The following is a 26,247-nucleotide window of genomic DNA, read 5'->3' as shown; positions in this document are numbered from 1 at the left end:
TGGTTTGGTTTGATCAGTGACACGCATCTTTTGTTCCACACTTGTACAGGTATAAACATGATAAAGACACCACGCAGGGGTTTAAATCACGTCAAAAATACATAAATCATATTCTGTCATTGTCATTAAAATCTCATCTTTAGTGTATGTCTAGTCTATATGCTTGTTGTATCTCACAGTAAGTTTGTTTTTGCAATATGAACATGAGAGTTATGTGATTCCCATCCATAAATTCAAGCAATAACCAACTAACAATGTTGTTTGCTGGTGTTTGTTAGTTCAGTTTGTTAGATCAGTCTGAATCATAATCTAATGGTTCTTCATTTAGTTTTTTTTAGTAAGATGTCAGACACTGAAATTGCAGTATTAATTACATTGTTTTAAATACATCCTATAAGACATTTGCAAGTAAAAGATATATCTGAGAGGGGCGTGAAAAATTTTTTTAAACCAAGAATTTTTGGCATACCAAACTGTAACAATTTAGTGTTATTTTAAGGAGTGTAAAACAAAATAAACCTGGTTTATATATGAAGAGTTTTGTTGCAAAACGAGATTAATCCATTTTTTAACATTTTTGTCAAAACATGTTTATTATTATGTTTTATGGTGCTACTTAGCTGTATTTTTTAAGTTATGAAGGTTTAAATCAAAACAAACCAACTGCAGTTGAATTCATATTAATTGGAATGCACAACCAAAAAATTTGATTCCTGAAAATTAAAAAAAAAACGGATTTATCTCGTTTTGCAAAGAAACTCTTCATATATATATCACTTAATTCTATGTACTGAATATTATTGTTGTGCAATTCAAATGAAAAACCTTGGGGCATGGGGGCCCCGGTTCTTGGACTTTGCTTAGGGCCCCCAAAATGGTAAACACACCACTGATTCCCATTGAACACATTCTCTAAAAATGCTGGGCTATTTTCAACCCAGGATTAGGTCAAAAAGGGATGAACCCAACCCATGAACCCTGTACTAGGTTCATTTCAACACAAAATGTTGGGTTTTTGGGTTACACTTTATTTTACGGCATCACTGTTAATAATCATCAACAACAGGTACTTACTGTAGGGTTGGGGTTAGGATTAGGGTTTGGTTTAGGATTAGTTGCATGTAATTATGCATAATTAACTGTTATTACTATAATAATAACATGTAACATGTGTAACAAAGACACCGTAAAATAAAGTGTTACCGGTTTTTCTAATACATTGTTAGGTCAAATATAAAAAAAAAATCTTGGTTAATTTAACTTAGCAGTTGGGTTCTTCCTTTTCTGACCCAATGCTGGGTGGAAAAACCCAGCATTTTTAGCTTGCACTCATAAAATTGATATCTATAAAGAAGTCGCTTTGGATAAAATCCTCTGGCAAATGTTTAAATGTAAATGTAAATTTGCATTAAACATTTGCAAATGTTGTTACATGTGTTTCTGGATCATTAAATCGGCATTTCCACATTGTCATAGGTGAGTGGATTGCTTTGAATTTTTTGGGTGGTGGATTTTTCAGCCAGGTTTCAATTTACCGATTTTTTGGTAACACTTTACAATAAGGTTCATTATTTAATGTATTAACTAACGTGAACAAACCATGAGCAATACATTTGTTACAGTATTTTTTAATCTTTGTTAATGTTAGTTAATATAGAAATAAAGCTTTTAATTGTTTGTTCATGTTAGTTCATAGTGCATTAACTAACGTTAACAAGATTTTTTAACAAGAAGTATTACTAACTAATATTAACTGAACTGAATGAACCTTATTGTAAAGTGTTACTATTTCTTCCCCAATTTTTTTAAAAATGTTATTTGTGCATTTCAAATAGCGTTTTGTAAAATGCATTCTAATTGAGACCCTTTTGTCTTTATATAAATGCAGGTCCATAATGGGATTTAAAAGGACTTCCTCTAAAATATGTAAAATGAATTCATTATTAGTTTCAAGGATGTAAAATATATAAAAAATATCAAACATTAACCTCAAATTATGCATTGTATTTTTACATCTCATTAAGTACACATGAATAATGCATTTCATCACAACTTTTAATTATACATATATCAATGAAAAAGATAGCAAGCTTCATTTACTATTCATCATGATGGTATTCTGTATCTAGAACCAGAGAAAAAAGTCATTTACATGTACTACTTGCTTTTAAAATGCATCAGAAAAGGCTGGAAAATCCCAGATCCGGTACGGATATTCTTTCGGTGCTCCTACTTTTCAACTCTCCTGGCTAATGCGGTAAAGTCACAGAGTCAGAGTGTGAAAAAAGTGGATTGTCTTTAATCAGTTAAAGACCTTTGTTCTGTCTCTCCCTTTATGGCCCACACACAAGATGCAAAGGTTCACAGTGTTACATTTTTTATTAATCCCTGATTTCTGGTTTTCCTGCACCTCAGGGGTATAGACACGCACAGGGTTTCACACACAAAAAAGTGTAATGTGAATGTGTAATGCGAACAATTTGTATTCTACTTCGATGATTTTGATTATTTAGTAGTTTTGATACTCCCCAAAAGACTCAACAATCCCTGCCCTTTAGCTCACTTCATTACTAAACTGAATGTTATCTATGTCAGCCTGTCAGTTTGGATTGATTCATCAATTAGAGGTCCCCCCTAATGATTGTCTTTAAGTGCCTCTTTTTATTTAGTGTAATGATGTCAAATATTTTCAAGGCCTGAAACTCCTTGAACCTTATTCGTGGAAACATCATTTAAAAGTGGTTGCCTGTTGTTGAGGTGAATTTACAAAGCTTCATAAATTGTTTGGTTCTTAAACCTTCTTCATGTGGTGAATGGAATATGTGTTTTTTTTTTGCAGACATAAGATATCCACTTTAATGTCTGTTGTTTTTTTTTTTTACTTTGTGAACATGAAACCTCTCTCTCCGCCTTCATCTCTTTCCTGCTCTTGCTTTTGTCTCTCCCACTTTTCTCACTCTCATTAAAAGAAAAGAAACCCAGTAGCAATTTGAAGCCTTTCATTGTCAAAACCATTATCACCACTGTCAGCTCCCTGGGTCGGGAACAAAGTCCTCGTTTCGCGTGCAAAAGAAATAGAGAGAATAAAGGAAAAGCTCAAAAAATAGTGCGAGTGAACTGAAATACAGAATTTGAATAACACCCCTCAGAAATGCCTTTTTTCATCTTACTGTCAGTGTCTCTCAAAATGGAAAGGCGTGAGTATGTCCAGTGTGTATATATATTATACACATACACACTGTACAATCCACGTAGTAAACTATATCTATATGGACCTGGTCCCATCATCATGCTAACCCTTAAAATGAGCTAGTTTTAGGAAACTGATAATCATTGGTACTAATGCAAGAACTGTTTATCTTCCGAATATTGGTTAACATCAACACCAAGAGTGGTATCCCTGGCACTTTCTGACTATTGTAGATGAGCATGTATGTTCAAGAGGGTCGTTTGCCCTTTAAGAACATTGTTTTGAAAATGGACTGGAGGAGGCACAAAGGGGTACTTTGGAATAGGGGTGTGCCGAATGAAAACCTGCTTCATTCACATATCACAATCATTTCATGTGTCCCTTTTTCTTTATTACCAAGTAAGTGTTTTCTTTAATGTACTGTCCTTACACTGTACTTAAAATACTAAATTAATTAAAATAAGAATCTTTGCTAACACTTTACAATAAGGTTCCATTTGTTAAAGGGGACATATCATGAAAATCTGACTTTTTCCATGTATAAGTGCTATAATTGGGTCCCCAATGATTTTATCAAATAAGAAAATATGGAAAAGAACAACCCAGTAACTTAGTTTTGGTAAACTTTTCTCTGCAAGTATTTGAAAAAATAGGTCAATAAAATTTGTCCCCCCTTGTGATGTCAGAAAAGGATCTTGTTATAATAATACAGCCCCTTATTCTGCACTATCCAACCACGGCACTGCCATTTAGTGCAGAGATCATTTAAAAGGACACACCCGAAATGGCACCTACAAAGTGGCAATTTTAACATGCTATAATAAATGATCTGTGTGGTATTTTGAGCTAGAGCTTCACATATGTACTCTGGGGACACCAAAGATTTATTTTACATCTTAAAAAAGTCTTGTGAAATGTCCCCTTTAATAGAACTTAACTTGGTGAACATGAACTAACAATGAGAATTACTTCTAAAGCATTTTTTAATCTTAGTTATTGTTAATTTCAACAATCAGTAATACATTTTTGAATGTAAATGCTGAATTTGTTAACATTAGTTAATGCACAATGAATTTATGTAAACAAATAAATAATTGTATTGGTTTTAACTTAACTAAGATTAATAAATGCTATAAATATATATATAATGCTTATTGTTAGTTGAAGTCAATGAATGGAACCTTATTGTAAAGTATTATCAGTACTTTTTTTGGATAGCCTTATTTTTATTTGTTGTAAAATGGCATCTTTAAAGTTGATGTTTATTCAATTCCATAAATTGTACAGTTAAATGTACAAACTCAAAATTTTACTTTAATTCCGATTATTAAATTATTGAAATTAATTTTTATATTGAATGACATGTGAAACGACAATGTTATACCAATGCTCCAACAGTATTAAAACTATGCTATGTTACATATAAATATTTAGATAAAAAATCCACTATCCAGTAGTAACATTATGAGTGTGATAGTTTAAAAAAAGGTCCCCACAAAATCGGCACACCCCTACTTTGGAACCTAGGGAAAACTAACCCTTACCAAACTCCATTACCTGAAGACAGGAAAAGAATAGGCAGGGGTTCAAAAAAGGCTATCACGTGTATGAGTAATCTATGTCTGGTATTCCCCCTTCTCTGTACCCTCGGTTTGTTCCATAGCCTGGATTTCCAGTATGGTTGAGAGTGCTTCTATAAAGAGTTGTATTATTAGAGGGAAAAATAGTATGGATGTAAGTCATATCCTCTACTTTTGCCTTGGGCTGCAACGGCTGTTGGGCAGGCATTGGTGTCATTTGAAAACCATGAGCCCTGATCTCTAATATTGAAGTGTCTTTTATAGTACCAGATTCTACATAGTCATCATAATGTTTGCTGGCACCTCGTGATCCACCATCCCTTCCGTAGATGGAATTGTCACCTGCGGCAAGATACCCCGCACGGTGTCCGTACCAACAGAAGATGCCAAAAATTAAGAACAAAGAGACCAATGCTGTCGCACCTCCAATAATTCCAGCAAGTGGTAAGGCTGATAATTGGTCAGTTCCTCGGTCGCTCTCCTGGTCTGAAATAGGCTGCTCCAGGGGATCTGTCTCTGTTTTGGCACAAGCAGGATGCTCGTGCTCTGAGTTTGTGTTCATGTTTAACCCTCCTGCTGCTGCGAAGGACGTTCTTTTACCTTCATTTGCAGAGAGAGGCACCAAGCAAATTATATAAGTTGATTGGGGATGCAGCTGTGTGAGTAAATACTCACGTCGATCCCCTGGCACAAGTGTTTCTGTGATTGAGCCCATTGCAGGACTGTTTCCTAGTCGTAGCCAGGAAAGCCTGAAGGAAGCAACTGGGTGTGCAGTATGCCAGGTTACATGAACTGTCTCTGGTGTGAGTGGTTTCACACTTATTAATAACGATTTACCCACATTGCCACTTCCACCAAGACTATCCTGTCCCATATCTGAATACTTGTATCCCGGTCGTCTGGATCGGAGGGTGAATAGAGACCCTTGGGGAAGTGGAGGGGTTGTCGTGCCTGGTACTTGTGTTGGAAAATTGCCTAGATCTTTTTTTCCTCCATCATTTCCAACCATCCCTCCAGCACTGTCTACACTGATTTCGCACTCATCCAAATGACTGCTAAGGTCCTTTAGTGCCATGCCTCTTACTCTCTCTGGTCCATGGCAAGTTAAACCTCTTACTGTCACTGATGAACCACGCTCGTGCAACCAGTCATGGAGCCAACGAAGGTTACAGCCACAGTACCAAGGGTTCCCTCGAACAAGTAACTGTGAAAGGCTGTCCAGGTCTTTAAACAAACCTCTTGGAAGAGTTGTTAAATTGTTGCCTGATATGTCCAGCTTCTGTAGTCTTCGCATGCCATCCAGGGATCCTCGTGGCATGTGGGCTATGGCATTGTCTTGTAGATAGAGTCGAAGAAGATGTGTGCTTGGAAGGTTTAAGGGCGGTGCCTGGAGCGAGTTACGAACCAGAGAGAGCTCTGTTAGGTTAGACAGGCGTGAGAATGTGTCATCTGCAATTCGTTGATTTGCCAGCAGATTTCCATCAAGGAAGAGACGTCTTAGAGAGGACAGTCCTCGGAATGCATGCGTTGGAATAGTGGAAATTCGATTATCATCCAGTCTGAGTTCCTCAAGCGATGCTGGAAGCCCCGATGGTATGCTAGAGAGGTGGTTACGTGACAAGAAGAGAAGTCTCAGCCTTGGGTTGTTGGCGAATGCTTTGTCTTCTATACTTACAGTCGAAACCGAATTGTCATCCATGTGAAGCTTCTCCAGCAATGGGAGACGTGCGAGAGCAGAACGAGGTAAAGTTCGTATGTTGTTATCCTGAAGATGAAGTTCCCGTAAAGATGGAGGCAGATGTGTCGGAAAATCATCGAGTTCGTTATCGTAAAGGTAAACCACTCGAACAGTCAATCTTCGCTCTAAAGATGTTGGTAGCCCAGCATTGTCTATTCGGTTGTTTTGCAAATAGAGCACAGCTGCTGTTAATGGTAACGGAGGGATGATACTTAAGCCACGATCATTGCAGTAAATGAAGCCATCATCACACCTGCAAGCAGAGGGACATGGCACTTCTCCCTGAAGCTCTGCCTCTCCAAGGGCTGCCTCGGCAGCAGCCGCTGTTGCCGCAGCAAACTCGAGGACTTCGACCAATAACGTCAAGCACAGGAGAAGTAGGAACAACCAATCACGGAGTTCAATAAGGCTCTCTGCGGCCATAGTTCCTGACGGTGTATCCCACTGTTTTTAAAACCGATTTTCCAAAACAAATCCACAAATTTCTTGTCCTTTTCTTGCCCTTTTTTGCTTCACAAGCCCTGTAGGGGAAAACAAAAAAGTGGCTAATACAAAAATACAGAGTTTATATTAGTACATATTAAGAAGTCTGTTGCAATATGAATCTGTCTATTATGTTGTATAAGGTTCGACTTTAACAATACTTGAAGAACATCATAAGTTAAAGGTAAGAGAAAAACAGTCAGGCTAAATGGCTTACTAGAAGAGACATTTAGGGAGCATCAGACAGAGACGATGTAATATAAAAGGACTGAAATGTAAGGCAAATGGATGGAGGTTAATGTGCATATAGTGGAGAAGGAGGTGAATGCAACTTTTACGTTGCCGCATTAAACATTGAAAATTGCGTGTGTGAAATGGTCATTCTGAATATATTAAATATGACTTGACATTTTAAAAACAATTACAGGTTTATTTCTGGATTGACATTAAGCTATACTACAATTCTGATGATACGGGGAACAGCGTTTGAATAAATCACTGGTTTAATTTTAGTTTTTTGAAAGTTCACAGAAGGGTGAGCTGGATCTCTCGTCTGATTTGCAATTGAGATTTAGATGAAAACCGCAGACATTTACAACAAATTGGCATGCATAATGGAAGCAGTTTCATAGTTGTTATTGTTTTCAAAATAGCACGCCTTATACAGAGAAAGTGTGCAACAGAGGTTTTATTGTTTAACCAGTTTGTCACATTGACTAGAAGGCCAGGAAATGTCTCTTTGAGCTTTGTTTTTTTTCGACTCTTATCAGTGTAATCTGTGCTCCTGAATTCTTCAGTGCCAATATAGCAAAATGCACCTGTTTGCCTTTGTAAGTGTTTTTGTGTGATGGGTTTGTCTCTGTCTGCTGGGGCCTCATTCTTTTTTGCTGCCTGTCATCTCATGGGATTGGACTCAAGGTTGTTTGTGTTGCAGGACAGGTCAGATGGGAGTTGGTTACCTGCCTCTTGGTTACAAACGTTGTTACCTTAGGCAGCAACTACATGCAAAACAAACCCTTAAACAGAAAGCCTGCACTGATGCAAAACTGACTGATATGCCTTAGAGACAGAGAAAGACAAAAAAACACAGAAAATCGCTTGCTTCTATTAGAAGTTATAACATTTGTGTCTTGTTTGGTTTGACTTTCAACATTTAGCAAAACTTGTAAAAATAATAATATAAGGAAACGATTACAATATTTATTTTTTTAAAGTTGCTTTTTTAAAATCTAATATCATTGTTGCTACTTTGACACTTACACTTGTCTGTCTTTTTAAATGAGGTGCAAATGGGAGCAATTTAAATGTCATATTTAATGGCTCTCTCAGCGTGTATACATTTGGATGATATTTTAAAAAAATCAGCTGTCTCTCAGGCCTGCCAGTATATTCTCACAAAGAGGTTTGGGAGGAAGAGAAAAGAAAATGGCAAAAAGCCACTCTTTGAATATCTAATAACATGTGCCTTTATGCTACGGTCATTTATTTTTATCATAATCCATTTAGCTGAGGCCAGCAAAATAAAACAGCAGAACGTATACGTGAATGCGCATTTAGTTTTGTATGTGCATGGCACTTAAAAAGGAGAACGTGTTGTGTTAAACAACTACACTGCAAAAAAATGACTTTCCTACTTAGTATTTTTGTCTTGTTTTAAGCACAAATATGTAAAAATTCTTAAGTGAAGATGCATTGTCTTGATGAGCAAAATGGCATAAGAAAATAAGTCCAGTTTTAAGACAAAAAAATATCAAATCTAAGTGAATTTGTGCATAAAACAAGCAAAAAAATAAATAAATAAAAAATTTGCCAATGCAAAAATATCTTAATTAAAAAAAAAAAAATTGCTTACCCCATTGGCAGATTTTTTTTTGCTTGTTTTATGCACAAACTTACTTAAATGTGATTTTTTTTTTTGTCTAAACTAGACTTATTTTCTTAGGTGATTTTGCTCATTAAAAAAATGCATCTTGATTTAGAATTTTTTAGATATTTGAACTAAAAGCAAGACTTATTTTCTTAGGTCATTTTGCTCATCAAGAACATGCATCTTGATTTATCTTTCTTTAGTTTTAGATATTTTAACTAAAAACAAGACAAAAATACTAAGAAAGAGTAATTGTGCAGTGTACTAAGTTTGCCTTTAGACACTGAGACCCTGTCTGTCTCTAAATTGCTGAATATAGTAAAAATAATACAAATTTGTATGTAGACATGATAGCAATACACTGCAAAAAATGACTTTCTTACGTAGTATTTTTGTCTTGTTTTCAGTAGAAATATCAAGAAATTCTTAAATTAAGATGCTTTTTCTTGATGAGCAAAATGACCCAAAGAAAACAAGTCTAGTTTTTAGACCAAAAATATCAAATTTAAGCGATTTTGTGCATAAAACAAGCAAAAAAATCTGCCGATGGGGTAATCAAAAAAATCTTGAACATTTTTCTTAAACACTAAATTCAAGAAAAATTTGCTTACCCCATTAGCAGATTTTTTACTTGTTTTATGCACAAAATCACTTAAATTTGATAATTTTGGTCTAAAAACTACACTTATTTTCTTGTTTCATTTTGCTCATCAAAAAAGCATCTTAATTTAAGAACTTTTAGATATTTTTACTGAAAACAAGACAAAAATACTAAGAATTTATTTTCTTGAAAATCATTTTTTGCAGTGCATTTCATCTTTTTAAGCTCACTGCCTCTTTCACTCAAATGCTTCTCACCACTGAAGAATGTTTTCATCCTGGTCATCTCCGTAACCGCCCACTGTGTGTCTGTAATCTCTTATAATCTGTTCTTATACTTCTTTAATCGCACTGTATTTTTCTTTTCCTGTATATCCTGCTGATCCTCCTATATAAATCCTGCATTTTCATTTCGCCTAAATCTGCTTTTATCCTTTTCTTTCTTCTCCCTTTGGATTGTGGTTTAAATCTGAAGTTATATTTCTGCTGCACTATCCTCTTTTATCCAGCCACAAAACTCTATGTCTACTTCTATACATATTTTATCAAGACAGGAATCATATTGTAAAAGTGAAGCATTTTGAAAATAGGCCAAGCAATTTTGTATTGTATATTTTTATTATTAGAACTAATAATAATGTTCTTACCATCTAGTGAGTATACAGCATTGTCCTTTCCCTCCCAGGTCTGAGTAGTCTGACTTTGAGTGGTTTGACTTGACCTCTTGATTCAAGGAAACTGATAAGGGACTCAGGGTCTTCCTTGCTGATTCTTTATGTCCTTTGGTGTCAGTAACCAATGAAAATGACAGCCCTTTATAGTAGGATTCCTATGAATTGTAGGCACTGAAATAAGCATAACGTCAGCCAGGAGAACTTCGGGAATTTTTCCAGTCTCAGTCAACAAAAGCAACCGGAATTTGCACTACTTCCTTACAATATATCCAAGCTGATGAGGTGTATTCAAACTGCTGTGTGTCCATCAAAGTTGACATCATGTTGATTTTGTTTTCTTGAATGAAGACACAATGAAGTACACACAAATGTAGTTTTCCCTCATCTTTGAGTCCGCATTACCTGTGAAGAAAACCAAGGTTACATTTTTAGTCGCCTGGACTTTTATATTCACAGTGTGTCATTTCTCTTTAAACTTGGCCAGACCTATAAAGATCTGTATTTCAAAGAATGTCAACTTTGAAAATGATGAAGTCAAGTTCAGTGTGCAGAATTAAGTGGAAAATCTCTTTAACTGGCTGCTCTAAGCCATAGACCAAACAAAAATGAAGGCACACACACACAAAGATTGTTGCAAACTAGGTCACATTGTTGACAAGACTGAGGAAGAGCAACAAATGATGGCATTCACTCCACACTCAATTGTATTGTTTTGTGCGAAAGACAGACCAATAATTTTTTGCTAGTTTTTAGTTGATGTTTGTACCGGTTAAGTTGTTGGGTGCTTCGGAAATTATGCGCAGTATATTTTCATATATTTAGATTTACGCTTTGTGTGTTTGTTGTTTATGTTGACTTGAAGTGCTTCTATGGGAATCAGCATCTGAACCAGCAATTGTTAACTCTCTTTGTTTCATAGTGTGCTGAATCTGTTTAAATTCCCAGACCTGACATGGTTGATTTGTGTTTGTGATGCTGAAAGTCTCCTCTGGGTCCCACTGACTCCCAGTCTAATTGCTTTTTCACAGTCCAGTCAGATATTGGGAGTGATCAAAAACATTATTGCAGAAATTTAATGCACTATGTGGATGCAGCAGCCTGGTGAAGATGGATCAGCAGAGAGTCATAGTAGCATGTGTGTGAGGAGACAGGGAACATTTCCAATGCACACAGCTAATGTAAAGGGAATTGGGCAGAGGAGGAGTAATAAGGACAAAGAAGGCTAATTAAAATCAATGAACGTATAGGGGAATTTTTGCAAATCAATGCTTGTAGATTTGTAGCTTGTAAAAATCATAACCGCTATTCTGGCAAAGAGTCTGGTCAAGCAAAAATGAAATAATAATAATAGACAGCCCGCTGCCCTTCTCTGGTCACCTTTCTCACTTGGCCTTTCTCTCTCTCTTGAACAGTATAATGGGACAGACACATTAGGGAAGATTATGATGGAAGATGATAAGCGGTTATATCTGCTGCTGGCATGCTCACACTGACCTCCATCACCAAACGTGCTTGAGTAAATGCTGAAAATAAGACAGTAATACGGCTTATTCAGCCTGTCGCCATGTTGATTCCAGAACGAGGCTGTGAGGGATGGACGTCCAGAGCATGTGCTTTAAACCTATTGTTTTGTATCTGGATGCTGCTCAATTAGCCATCAAAACACAGAAAATAAATTATTTTACAAATTTCCACAGGACAAAGAACCTCATGACCTAATGTGTACATAAAATCTGTTTTGTTATTAGCCTGTTGGTTAATCACTTATTTCTAATGTTTTAAGCATGTTTACTTTTCTTCAAAACACTAATATAGTCTTACAACTAAGTACGTATCTCCAAAAAGGCAAGGCATGAATATGTTAAAAACTTTTCTCCTGTACGTTTTTTTTAAGCACATTGACACAACAATGTGTCACAGAATCAACAGAAGCAGGATTAATTTCTAACTAAACATTTGTACACAACTTTGAGGATTCATTTTTTAATCATTTGATTTTTACAGTTTTGGAACCCATTTAGCTCATCTCCGGGTTTGGTGGTACCACTTTTAGCATAGCTTAGCATAATCCATTGAATCTGATTAGACCATTAGCATTGCGCTAAAAATAACCAAAGAGTTTCTATATTTAAAGAGTTTCGTTGCAAAACGAGATAACCACCGTTTTTTTAATTGCTCAGAAATCTCGTTTTTTGGTTGTGCATTCCAATTAATTTTAGTGCAACTGCAGTTGGTTTGTTTTGATTTAAACCTTCTTAACTTAAAAATACAGCTAAGTAGCACCATAAAACAAAATAATAACATGATAACATAATAATAAACATGTTTTGACAAAAATGTTAAAAAATTGATTTATCTCGTTTTGCAACGAAACTCTTAATTTTTCCTATTTAAAACTTGACTCTTCTGTAGTTACATTGTGTACTAAGACTGACGGAAAATTAAAAGTTGCGATTTTCAAGGCAGGTATGGCTAGGAACTATACTCATTCTGACGTAATAATCAAGGACTTTGCTGCCGTACCATGGCTGCAGAATGCGTAGTGATATTACGCAGTGCCCGAAAAAAGTAACTTTCAATAGCAGAGGACTATTTTTGGGCAGTGAGTAATATTATTGTGTCTCTTGCAGCCCTGTTATGGCCTGTAAGTACAGAAGAGTCAAGTTTTAAATAGGAAAATAAAATATTGAAACTCTTTGGTTATTTTTGAGCATGATGCTAATGGTCTAATCAGATTTAATGGATTGTGTTAAGCTATGTTAAAAGTGGTACCGCCAGACCGGAGATCAGCTGAATGGATTCCATATTTTTTTTAAAAGAGGAGTATCCCTTCAAATCAATGTTCATGTCTTGAAAAAACATGGGACAGAATCTTATGTTTTATACAAACTGGAAATGTATACTTATTTGTCATCAAAATATTGTATTCTTGCACTATATTAGTGTTTTAAAGAAAAGTAAACATGCTTACAACATGAGATATTAGCGATTAGCCAACAGGCTAATATCCAAAACAGATATTATGTACACAATGCGTTATTCGCATCTCAAATTAGGTCATATGTCTTTTCTAATTTTAACAATCCACGGTTTCTGAGGTTCTTTGTACCTTTTGAAAAACAAATGTGTTTTTCTGTGTTTTGATGACTGAATGACCAGCATCCTGATACAAAACATAGTATAGGTTTAAACCACATGCTCTGGATGTCTATCCCTCACAGCCTCGGTTTAGAATCAATATGGCGGTGGACTCAATAAGGCGTATAATGTTTGGCAGGAATAGGGTACTGCAAACCACTGCTTCTGATTTGTTAATATTGGTGATGGTACAGATGTCCTCCATTGGTAAAATGGTGACACATCTGTCGACCCGTGTGCATATGTGCATCAGTGCTCCACACTTGCATATTTAATGCTGAACATGTTTGTGTGTACAAGCATGTATGTGTGCACGCATATGTGTGCGTGCGCCTGTGTCAAACCGTTTTACCATCCTGTGCACGTAACCTAGCCATCTATGCTTTTCAAATTCTCATTTGCTGAGCGAGGAAGGGAGAATGGAAAGGAGAGAGAGAGGCAGATGGAGAAGTAGGAGAAAGAAGGAAGATTGATGAACCAATTGGAATCAAATTTAGAGGCAGAAATGACTGTCGGGCCAAGTAGGGTTTAAATCCAAAATAACATGAATTTACAGCACTGATATAAAGACGGACACACGTAAACACACAGAGTCACTCTCGCTTGGTTTTTGTCTTAGGATCATGGAGGAGTATGAAATCTTAATGGTCTATCTCGTCCCTCACACAGCTTTGTCATTAAATATTACTCAAGTACATCATGAAATAATTATTTCCTAGCAAATCCAGTTCATTATTAATTCAGAAGAGGCATTGATGAATAGCGTTGTTGTATCTGCTGGCTAACAATATAAATAAATGGAGGGCTTTGTGTAACTGTCTGCTTGCTTGCACATAAGAGCAGTAAACTTGGTTAATATGACATGATTTGTATAGAGCCCTCGAGAATTGTGGGATTTTACTGAGCGGCGCGTGCCACGAGCGACTGTGTGAGTGCGCACGCGAGACTTGCATTGGGGCTACGAATAGGCGTCGTAATAGCGGCGCATTAGCCGCAGGGCATACTTGTGTGTCAGGATATTTTTCAGCTCCCATATCAACGCACGCCTGTGAAACTATTGCTTTAGGCCCGCAGGCTATAACATTGTACAGACAGTCTGAGGTCCAGTTCTGTATTAAAATAGTTTCATCAATAGTACTGTGCATTCTAGGATCGCAAGCGTTTGAGAATATTTTATGAATATCCTACGGATGCGGTTGTGTTCACGACAAATTCGTCTTCTGCTAATGACGGTTAAAGCGGCTTCTTTTTTTAGGAAGCAGACTAATTCATTGCGCAGTCTACTCGTAATTATCTACTATTCAAAAGCGAAAGGAAAAAATATATATAATTGCAACACAGAGATGGTTCGACAGTGAAGTACAAACACCTTGATGAGATCACCTTTTTTTTGCAGTCCGGTGATATCTCCGATCTTCCACTGTCAGTGTCTCTGTAGTGCTGAATAGTAATGTGTGTGTTTCACCCTCTAAGATCTGATGATAATTAGCTAAAGGTAATCAGGGGTAATTCAGCAACGGGAGTGAAAATGGCAAGAGACGCGGGGATGTGACCAGCCTCTCAACACACACCCACACACTGCAGCCTTTTAGTATGAACAACCAGGAGCAAAGAGAGGGAGAAGCGGGCATGAGGGGAAAGTGTGACAGGGATGCATCGGTCGGGAAAGAGCGGATAACACCACGTTTCTCCCATCTCACTATTTTCCCATTTTTCTTTTATTTCTATTTGCTCTTTCTTTCTTGGCTCCCATCCTCTTGGATGTTCACCAGTGCGTTTACTGTAATCTGTGAACCATTAATGCATAAATGCCTATACTGATTTATGTGCTTATTATATTCAGTGTTTGTGCACTGAACAGAGCCAGTGGGTTGTGAATGTGATAAAGATGCACTGAAGGTGCTTGGAGAGAGAGTGACTAAGAATATTTCAATGTATAATATGTGATTCAAAAACCTCAAGGCTTACCTGTAATTAAAACATGACACAAATAAGCCACCTTTTCTCTGGTTGCATTATTGGAAAAGTGCGACTGGGAAGTGGTGTAAGGACATTCATCCTTACAGCTTATGTTGCTCTGTTTATACATAACAAAAAAATCAAGAAGGTACCCTGTGTGTTTCAGGTGTCGCTTTGAATTGCTAGCGATGCTTTTTAAAGGAAACATGTCTTTGCTAAGAAGTGGCATGAAGGCATTCACAGGGTGCAAAGAAATACATGAATGGACTACAGAAAGGGCTAAATGGAGACCGAGTTTGATTTTACCTTCTTTAATTCACGACAGAGCTAAATCTAGCAGCATGAAGAAAGCATTTTGTGGTGCTTTTGCATTTGTACATCTGCACCTGCTACATGCTAATCAAGCAGTATACAGCAGAGCTCCACATCTGTCTATAAAACGTGTACTAAGCAGTCATCTATAAAATCATTTTAATGGACAAGAATTAATGGCAGTGTCAAGATAAAAGAGCGTTTATGGTTTGATGATAAGTATGCAGTTGCATTGAGTTTGTTTTTCACTGTTGGTTGAATGTAGCAAATTGAATGTTTATGATTCCAGTCACCTCATCGATTAAACACATTTAGACGTAGCCTGGAATAATTGCCAGTCACTTGTTTATCCATCTGTGATTCTCTCTCTTACTTTTTACAGAATACTACATAAAATTTTATGCAGTTTTGACACTGATATAATTAATGCTTTTTTCTTTCTGAATTCAACCATTCTTTCTGCCACTTTTCCGCATCATGTTTTGCATTTCCATAATGAACAGATAAATGCTCAACCAGTAAGCTTTTTTTATTTTCTGCATATTTATTGGTTTATTATTCTTTAGAGGGAAAACATATATAATTGTTTTTTTTTTTACAATTTCTACTACATTTAATTTAAAGGTGCAAAAGAGGATGTTTTGTTTAATACATTTTTGCAATATTACTTAAAAATTGTCTTTACTAACTAATAAAAGACTATTTATTAGATTCACTATAAGTAATAATATTAATATACATCATCTGTGCACAAGGTAGAGCCTTAAAAACATCAGCCAATCGTTTACGCCAGTGTTTCTCAATTATTTTCTGTCACGCCCCCCCTAGGAAGAGGTAAACATTTCACGCCCCCCCAACTCTCCGCCTCGACTGTAAATAGTATAATTTGTCTATAAAATGACACATCTGCAAAACATTGTATCCTTATTAACATTGAGAAAACACAAAAAAATAAATATTGATCAACTTACAACAAAGAATAACTTTATTAACATTGTTTTTTAGTCTGTAACAGAAAAGACTTAAAATGCATCAATTTGTCTGAAATGAAAAAATCAATCCTTATTTAAAGTATAATATTTTTTGACCACTTGATACTGAAAAATTAAATATAATCAATAAATAATAATAAAAAACACAAGCGGCTTATCAGCGTGATTGGGGTGTAATGTCTTTAAAAATCACTTCCTGAAAAAGTATTTTCCCTGGGGTCTCGCACACCCCCACTGGTGTCACTTCGAGCCCCCCCCTGGGGGTCCCGCCCCACTATTTGAGAAGCACTGGTTTACGCGATCATCGTGTAAACGATTGGCCCTCTGGCTTGTCAATCACTGCCATCATGTTCTTTTGAGAGATGTGCGCGCACCAGTAACTTTACACAGGCGACGCATGCGCATAGCGCATGAAACTCAGATTCAGTTTGTTTTCATTGTTGCTCCAGCTTTTCTCCTCGAATTTGCCCCATGGAAGAGAAGAAACCAGAAGGAGGACGCAAAAGAAAGACTTTTTTTTAAACGCTGAGAAGAGGAGAAAATTGTTATGAAAACGTAATCGAACCAGAGTCGTTCTTGGAGAAACAGTTAAACAATGAAGAGAGCTAGTTGAAATGGGAGTAGCGTCGACTGAGCTAACATGTTACGTCTTATGTGTTTATTATCGTATCATTTCACATAATGAATCCACTGACGCGACACAGCATATGCCGGTGGTAAACAAACACTCGTGTCCCAAAACTTGTGCACGAGTTTTGGGAGGCGTTCCTTAGAAATGAGCTGTGAAGGAGGGGGGCTGTTCTTAGGCATGCGCTCATTTAAAAAACTCAGTAACAGTCTTTGGATTCTCAGTCGGCGAAAACATCCTCTTTTGCGCCTTTAAAGTTAGATTTGTACTCAATTCCAGAACCAAGCATGGCCTTGAATGTCAAAGCACACACAGCGTTGGGTTTAAAAAGGGAAGAGCTCAGCCATTGGGATAAATTAACCCCCCAAAAATGTATATTTGACCCAACGATAGGTTAAAATAACCTAGCATAGGTTAAATTACAACCCAGCGGCTGGGTTCGTCTCGTTTTGACCCAACGCTGGGTTGAAAGTAATCCAGCAATTTTAAGAGTGCAGCCTGCTAAGACATATTTCTAAAATATTATCACATTTCTGATATTGTCTGGTAATATGTTCACTTTCCTTGAGATGAATCTTATCAATGTTATAAAAGTATGACTGAGATTTGTCATTGTCAATGTCTCCAGGCATTTTACTTTCTCCGTATTTCGTAATTTATTTTATTCTCATTTGTTTATTTTGTTTCCCATCTTCTTTTCTTTGTGGTTTCAATAATAATAATAATAAATGTGCCAGTGTATATCGGCTGGATGAGATGGACTTTTATTAGAATTATACATGAACACTGACATATACCGATATCAGTGTCTGGCAAAGTTACATTGATGCATTTTAACTACTGTAGCTTCTTTTCTCTTTCAAATAATATTGAATCATTCTACTCCTATTTCCCCTTTGCACCCTTCCTCTATTTCATTCACCCCCAGTATCTTTGTAAATGATGCAGTCGCTAGAAATAAGCAGACAATTTAAGTGCTGCGTACTTCACTGCTCCCCCTTTCTGTCTTCAAGCATCATGCATACAGACACACAAATAAACCAATCATACCTCTTGCTGCCCCTCAGCCTGCGCTTGTGAACATCAAACACAAACACTCCAAGAGTGTGTACGCAAGAAGAAAATTCATTTGGTTTGTCTGCATTTGACTTAATGTGGGTACATTTCTTATCAGCGTCTCACATTATTACAAATATCATAATAAGCAGACCCCAGCGTAAGTTGGAAAAGTGGCGCTTTTTATATAAAGACTATTCATGCATTCAGGTCAGTGAACAAAGTTGCCCACATGTTCAGCAAACCCAGTCACAGACCGCAGAGTGAAACGGACCATGTTTAAAAGAGATCTCTACTAAGGCGAACAGTGTTTGTCTTCCTATGGGAGGCCTGTGCATTTGTTTTGTTTATAGCTCATTTAGAGCCAAACTGCAAGGCATCATGCTGTGTGGCGCGTGTGCGTGCATGCATTTGTGCATTTTTCCCTCAGTACACAGTATCACTTTGATTACTGACGAACTGAACATAAATATATAAAAAACTGCAACTCTGCTTGAACTGGTCTCTCTGCATGTAAATTATAAATGAGTTGTAACGATTTAACAGGCATGTGTTGGGGATTGATAAGCTATGTAATTTCAAAGAAAGCTACAGGGTTTAAATCTACAGGCTTTTAATCAAAGTGTAGTCTACATGCATGCATGTCATTTGTGACATACAGTAAGCTGTATGCCAAGAATCACTTAGCCTCACAGCTGAAACTGTCACATGCTAGGTGAACTTCGAAACTAGTTACATTATCAAAGCCTAGTTCACAATAGAAGCCAGAGCTTGCAGCTGGTTTTGTGTGGAATAAAAAAATACTGCTATTCAGACTGCTTTTGGGCTCCTTTCAGTCCTTGTCAATTATCTAGTGCCACATTCACTTAGTTCATATTGCCTCCATTTTTTATTGATTTTAGAGCAATACAGGCCACTCTTTGAGACCCATTCTACCTATAAACTCTGTCTGCCCCTACACAACTTCCTCTATCATATTTCCCTCAGACAATGCTGTCTTTTCTTGAATTTTTCACGGCAGATGAGGCACATTTAGATATCTAACAGTGGAGTGTTTGATTCCAGTGAAATAAAAAATTACTTTGTGTCAATGACCAAAACGACCACATTGATTAATGAACGACACTGACGTGGGTCCTGTGTCTATGACAACCCTAGCCTGGCAGAAGATAAGACAAAAACACTCATTGTTGTGTGAGTGCTGTTCACTCTTCGAGAGCGAGACGAATCTGTCTGCATTTCCGCCCTTAAAAAAAAAGGACATTGCTGATGGCTAAAAAGCACTGCTTCCTCAAGCCAAGAATCATTCGCCTTACTGTAATCAAAGAATAACTTACACATGCATAATTCAGTTTGAATCTATTATATAAGTAGATTTAGAGGGAAGGGGTATTGTTGCCATAACCTTGTTAAATTTTGGTTTTCCAGAAGTAGTTTGGTTGTGGTCGGTCACTGATGTTTTGTAAACAATTACGTTCTGCCACTGGCCAGTGGCATTATGATGTGCCATTATAAAATGTCTGATGTAGTGCAATGTGTTGGTCCAATTTTCAATCATGCTGCCCATGTTTAAAAAAAGATTGAGGGGAGAATTTTTAAACCGTTTGCTTACTATTTATGAGTACAAAATTTTGGTTTTCCAAAATATTAAAAAGAAAGTATTTACCCAAGTCACATCAACTTTATGTACATAAAGCAGTGGTTCTCAAACTTTTTCAGCATGCGGCCCCCATTGAATACCGTGAATCCTTTTGTGCGCCCCCCAAAAAATATGACAAAACATTGTGAAACTTAAAGGAACAGTCTACTCATTTTCAATATTAAAATGTTATTACCTTAACTAAGAACTGTTGATACATCCCTCTATCATCTGTGTGTGTGCACGTAAGCGCTGGAGCGCGCTGCAACGCTTCGATAGCATTTAGCTTAGCCCCATTCATTCAATAGTACCATTTAGAGATAAAGTTAGAAGTGACCAAACACATCAACGTTTTTCCTATTTAAGACGAGTAGTTATACGAGCAAGTTTGGTGGTACAAAATAAAACGTAGCGCTTTTCTAAGCGGATTTAAAAGAGGAACTATATTTTATGGCGTAATAGCACTTTTGGTAGTACTTCGACTCGGCGCAGTAACACCCTCCCTCTCCCATTATGAGAGTGAGAAGGGGAGCGGACTTTTCAGGCGAGTCGAAGTACTCCCAAAAGTGCTATTACGCCTTAAAATATAGTTTCTCTTTTAAATCCACTTAGAAAAGCGCTACGTTTTATTTTGTACCACCAAACTTGCTCGTATAACTACTCGTGTTAAATAGGAAAAACGTTGATGTGTTTGGTCACTTCTAACTTTATCTCTAAATGGTAGCATTGAATGAATGGGGCTAAGCTAAATGCTATCGAAGCGTTGCAGCGCGCTCCAGTGCTTACGTGCACGCACACAGATGATAGAGGGATGTATCAACAGTTCTTAGTTAAGGTAATAACATATTTTAATATTGAAAATGAGAAGACTATTCCTTTAACATTTTAATTAAACAAAACATATTAAATTATTCAATGTAGTGGTGTTGGTTAGTAGCATTATTTTTCTGATTTAAGTACACAGAATTTATGATAATTTTTTAAAAAATAAAAACCGGGGACCCCCTGGCACCATCTCAGGGCCCCCCAGGGTGCCACGGCCCCCAGTTTGAGAACCACTGACATAAAGTATTTACACTTACAGCAATGTTTATCAAAAGCTGCGACGCTCACTTTATAACCTTGTTGAGAGTATTGAGGTAAAAGCTCCAGATTACAAGTGTTTGGTAATGCTAGGGAGTCTGGAAAATCAAATGCAAGATTATTACAGCTGCTAGGCTGGAAAACACGAGCAAACACTGTGTTATTGCATTTTGGAAGCACTTGAATATTGAATGGACACTATGATGCCATAGTGAATGACTGAGTGATTGTTTCTGTTTTGAATATATAGTGCTAGAGTATAGCGAATATGACAAAGGGTAATTTGTGTGTGATGATGTTTGCCTTTGTGTGCTTGTTACAGACAACCTTTCTGGTGGGCAATATCAGAACACTGCATATGGTGCTCTAGTATCAATTGCCAATGGTTAGATCATGATATGCTTGATATAATATGATGATACTGATGGTCAGTCTGCCTGCCAGTTACAAACCACAATCCAGTAAAGCATGATTTATAGTTCTGTGTACGTTGCACGTCAACGTGCAATTACACATTTAGATCGCTAGTAGGCAATGCCCCCGGGCATGTTACAGTATCAGAGCAAAAGTCGAAGAAGCAGCAGCTTGTTGTATACATCGTTGGAGAAGCATCAGCTGTGACATTAACATTTTTGGTGGTAGCGCTGTCACAATGATTAAATAATTGTCTCATAATTTCGGATCACCGCAATGATTGCGCATCTCTCTACAAAACACAAGGGGGAGCTGCAGCGCCTGTATAAATGAGACATTATCAGATTACTTTCAAATATGTGTTATGTGTATTAATATTTACTGCCAGGTAAACGTTGCAAAATATTTAATTTAAATAATCACAACAATGTGTGAAAATTATTTCATAAACAAACAAAAAAGTATGAGAATTAAATGTCTAAAACAGACAATTAATCGTCATAATTGCCACAATTTATTAGACAATTAACCATCAGCCAAATTTCATAACCGTGACAGCCCTATTTGGTGCAACTTGAGTTGTTAAGTATAGCTCCTCAACTTGGTCCACGTTTGTTATTACCATTGGAAGCGGAAATGGATAGGAGGAAACGTGACGCAGGTTTTTTTTGGACCTGACGGGAGGGGTTCTAGCAGACCAATCACAGTGCTTGCTGTTCGCGTAGAACTGCCACGTTGTTACATTATTGGAGAGGTGTGTGTCAGGCTACGCAAAGTGAATGCAGAACCTACGGTGTGGCTACGCCGCAGATTCTACACAGTATAAATCGCCCTTAAGTGCAAAGTCTAACCTCTTTCTTTATTCTTTGTTTTTTTAGTCTAAAGTACATTAGTTTAAATAGTGGCCTTAACTAAGCAATTTTTTTTTAAATAACTGTGATGTAAAAAAGTTAGGTTTAAAAGGTTTCTTGGCTTGTACATCTGTTTTCCCCACTTGTAGGTTATATTATGTGTATGTTCCACTGTTACTATTTTCAGTGGACTGTAAGTGATTTGTATGACCTGTACTGTACCTATGTTAGCCCTTTGTTCCAATTGATATATGAAGCCATTTAAAATAGTAGTCAGTTGTAGTCTTCTTTATATTTATTGTAATAATAAATATTGCTCTGTTTTTATCATGCAGTCCACTGCAGAGTGACCCCATTGATACACAGGCCACTATCACAGGCCTAACTGTGAATTATAAAACAGCTAGAGCTGATCCGACAGAACCATGTGCAGATACAGCTTGAAATATTTAAAAAAGAAATCACAAAAATAAATCCTGGACCTGGAATTTTTAAAAAATAAAATAGATGACATCTCAGTATGTGTCTCAGTAAAATAAGTGCCAAAATATCATTCTTTATGTATTGTGTTGTGCTATGCTATTATATGCAGCGTTTGCGTTCAGTTGTTTACGTTGTATGCATATATTTTTAATAGCTAAGCAGGGGCTAGTTGCAGCAGAAATTGTGTATTTACTCTTTGCAAAAGTTGGCAGTAACCATATTTAATCTCTTGTGAATTTTTTTGATCATGCAGTGTTGCTCTGAGCCTTCTGCTCTCTTTTCCTCTTTCTCCCACCCCTCATCTGCATTTGATCACCATGTTAATCTGTGTAACAGTTGATGTACTCTCAGTCAGTGTAATCTGCTACGTGTGGAGTTGGGTCTGAAGTACAGTGCTAATCCCAAATGTCTTACTTCAGATGACGTGTGTGGCCACAACATGTATTGCGAGAGATCAGTGGAAGACATTTTTCTTTTGCAAAGTTTTTTTTATTGATTGTGATATTTAGAATATACTGTATGATATTCTTATGCAACCAAAGTAGTAATGCAATAGAAAACACGTTTAAGTGTAGTTGTGGTAGTACTTTTTCAATCTCAAACTGGGTTTTGGGTTGGTGGGCCTGTGTTTGTGTTTACGCGCATGTGTGCATGATGTAGACCTTCCTGTACTTGTTTCATGCAGTGCGAAACGTGTTTGTTACATACTGGACCCACTGTGTTGGCATGACTATGGACTCATGCTGGCGACTCTACAAAACCCCCACTGTTTCTTGGCCGTCACCAACAGAGCCGGGAAAAAGATGCGAAATAAGGAAATGTGATAAAATATAAAAGAGTTACGACTATGTTAACATGGACACACTCTTGAACACACACACACACACACTCGTGCTTTCTCTTTCTCTGTACACTACACTTTCAGAAAGCAAGATTATGTCCCTAAAGTCTTTTAAAGGACTGCCTTTGGATTTTATTAATAAGCTTTGCAACCCAAAACTGCTAATCCCTCTTTGCCTCTTTCTTTTGTTGGTCTCTTGTTCAAAACAGTACATAAAATAGCAGTCAACAATAACAGGAAATAACAATTGAAAATTACACATAAGATATATAGAAGAGTAAGTAAATGGAAAATGAATCATAACTCAAGCATTTAGTTCTTCTTTAGGGCCTCTATGAATTTACATTATGAATTGTTTCTTAACTGCAATCATATAGTCAATAGATAAGGCAATGTTTATATGCCATTTAAAGCAACTTCTAATATCCAAAATTTACTGTAAGGTAGATACCTATATTCCCAATATTTTTTAGGCAGAATACAGAATAAATACGCAAAGAAAAAACATGCATTGTGTAGTAGAGCTAAACTCAAGCCCAAGCCAAGCAGCAGCTTTGAAAGTACAAAAACAAATGCAAATCTTCACTAGATTATATAGTTAACATCATTTAAATAGTCAACATGGAGGGAACAAGCTCATTTTGGCAGTATACACACTGACGCGACTATAATCACAGATCATTAAAATAAATGACTTGAGACTCCCAATTCAGGAGCTTAATTCAAAGCGCCTGCGTTTAAATCGCATGTGGATGCTGCCTCAGACTTATTACATAGGCGCTTCAATGCTAACAAAAAGACAAATCGGATGACTACGCATTCGGACAGAATATCTTGCTATTTTGATAACAGAGGATATAAGGTGCACGAGAAAACATCAATTGCCGGTTAACACACAGCGAAATATAAATGTACCTCATCCGTCTCGGGCTCACTGATTGGAACAAGTAGCATATACGATAAACGGTTTGATGCAACGTACCTCAGTGTGCGTAAACGGCATCTTTCCGTCGTGCAATTTCGGATGAAGGTTAATTTTCTTCTCTCCTAAAACGCGTTTTCAATGGTTTATTTGTCCTGCTCTCGTTTTTTTAACCGCCTCAATCTTCAGTCAGTCAGGCTCGCTATGACTGTCGCGCGCGTTCGGTCTCTCTCTCTCTCTCTCTCTCTCTCTCTCTCTCTCTCTCTCTCTCTCTCTCTCTCTCTCTCTCTCTCTCCTGCTGTCAGTCAGAGCGATGCGCCTCGCGAGCTCTCTGCTTCGTGCCACTCCACCCCTTCATCTCCTCCGAAATAACAGTTAAAATGGACGAATGTTAAAATATATAAAAATAAATACGATTTAAAATGTCGTAACAGCGAATTGTAATGACGTCAGTGACGTATGAATATCTATTAGGATGAAGAAGATTGCATAAATAATCATTATAATCAAACCCTTTTGAGCAATGTATCATTTGCGGCGTGTTTGCATTTCATTACGGTTTTAATTCCCCTTTTATATATAATGAATGTGGTTGTTTACAGTACCAGCGTTGTTTTTTATTTGTGGTCATGTCATTAAATATTAATGTATGGCTTATATTTTACTGTAAGGGCCACTCTCTTAGTACTTGGTAGCCTACTATGTGAGGCAGTATGTCAAAATGCATGTCCACAACTGTCAGTGCACTGAAGCCTGAAGTGTGTGTGTGTGTTTGTTTGTGTATGTAATGTGTGTATATTATATAAATTGTGTGTGTATATATGTGTGTCTGTGTATATTTTTTCTCTCACATAGGCACATAATATATGTATACTTATATATGATAATGAATGTTTTGAAGTTATGCATAATAGTAAATGTTTTACTATATATATAAGTTAAAGTGCATTTGTGTGTGTATGAATGTGGCTGTAATGTATAAGCCAGGGTGTCTGCAGGGTTCTGGAGTGTCAGACATTAAGGACATCTGTTCAGACACACGCCCGTCATCTCTTTCTCCCTGGGTCTCACCCTTTCTCTCGGGTGGCAGGCTATTTCAGAAGCACAGACATCCGTTCCAAACACTTGACCATCACCTCTGCTAAACAAGCTGATTTCTTTATAAAATTATTTCTGCTAATTTTAAAACAAATCTCATTGTGGCAGATTAGAAAGCATTCAATTAAAAAGTTAAAATCATATCCGATAAAAATAATAGTATCACTTTACAATAACTTTGGATTTGTTAAAGTGACAGTTCACTCAAAAATGAAAATTCTGTCATCATTAACCCACTCTTATAATGTTTTAAACCTGTATGAATTTTATTCCTGGTAAACAAAAGAAGATATTTTGATAAATGATGGTAAGCACACAGCTGACGGTACCCATCAACTTCTATACACTCTAAACACAAACAGTGCTAAATAGCACTAAAAGTGGTTCACTGGCTCGTAATCATAGGGGAACCATTTTAAGTGCCATATAGCACCTATGTAGTACCTGTGTAGAACCATATTGTATATAGAACCATGTCTGGTGCTATAGTGTTGCTATATCACCCCTATAGGTGCTTTTTACGTGCTATATAGCACTAAAAATGGTTCCTCTATGATTACGAGCTTTTAGTGCCAGCACAATTTATTTTTTTAGAGTGTAACAAATACTATGGGTAGGCTACAATCAACTTTTGTGTGTGCTTACCAACATTTATCAAAATATCTTCTTTTGTGTTAATCAAAATAAAGAAGCTTATGC

The 26,247-nt window shown here is 36.8% G+C and overlaps 2 protein-coding genes across 4 annotated transcripts in view; one reads left to right on the top strand and one right to left on the bottom strand.

Moving 5' to 3' along the window:
- Positions 1 to 26,247, top strand: part of macrod1 (mono-ADP ribosylhydrolase 1) — a 72,548-nt gene that overhangs the window by 8,880 nt on the left and 37,421 nt on the right. The gene's annotated exons all lie outside the window — the stretch shown is intronic.
- Positions 1,984 to 24,786, bottom strand: flrt1b (fibronectin leucine rich transmembrane protein 1b). Its single transcript, XM_055179040.2, has 4 exons — positions 24,511 to 24,786; positions 10,395 to 10,534; positions 10,106 to 10,303; positions 1,984 to 7,029 (listed from the first exon to the last, which is right to left on the bottom strand). The coding sequence occupies exon 4, from the start codon at positions 6,929 to 6,931 to the stop codon at positions 4,790 to 4,792; it is 2,142 nt and encodes a 713-aa protein (XP_055035015.1). The 5' UTR covers positions 6,932 to 7,029; positions 10,106 to 10,303; positions 10,395 to 10,534; positions 24,511 to 24,786; the 3' UTR covers positions 1,984 to 4,789.

Source organism: Misgurnus anguillicaudatus, chromosome 16 (assembly GCF_027580225.2).
Source record: "Misgurnus anguillicaudatus chromosome 16, ASM2758022v2, whole genome shotgun sequence".
Classification (NCBI taxonomy): Eukaryota; Metazoa; Chordata; class Actinopteri; order Cypriniformes; family Cobitidae; genus Misgurnus; species Misgurnus anguillicaudatus.
This window is presented reverse-complemented; position numbering and strand designations above follow the sequence as displayed.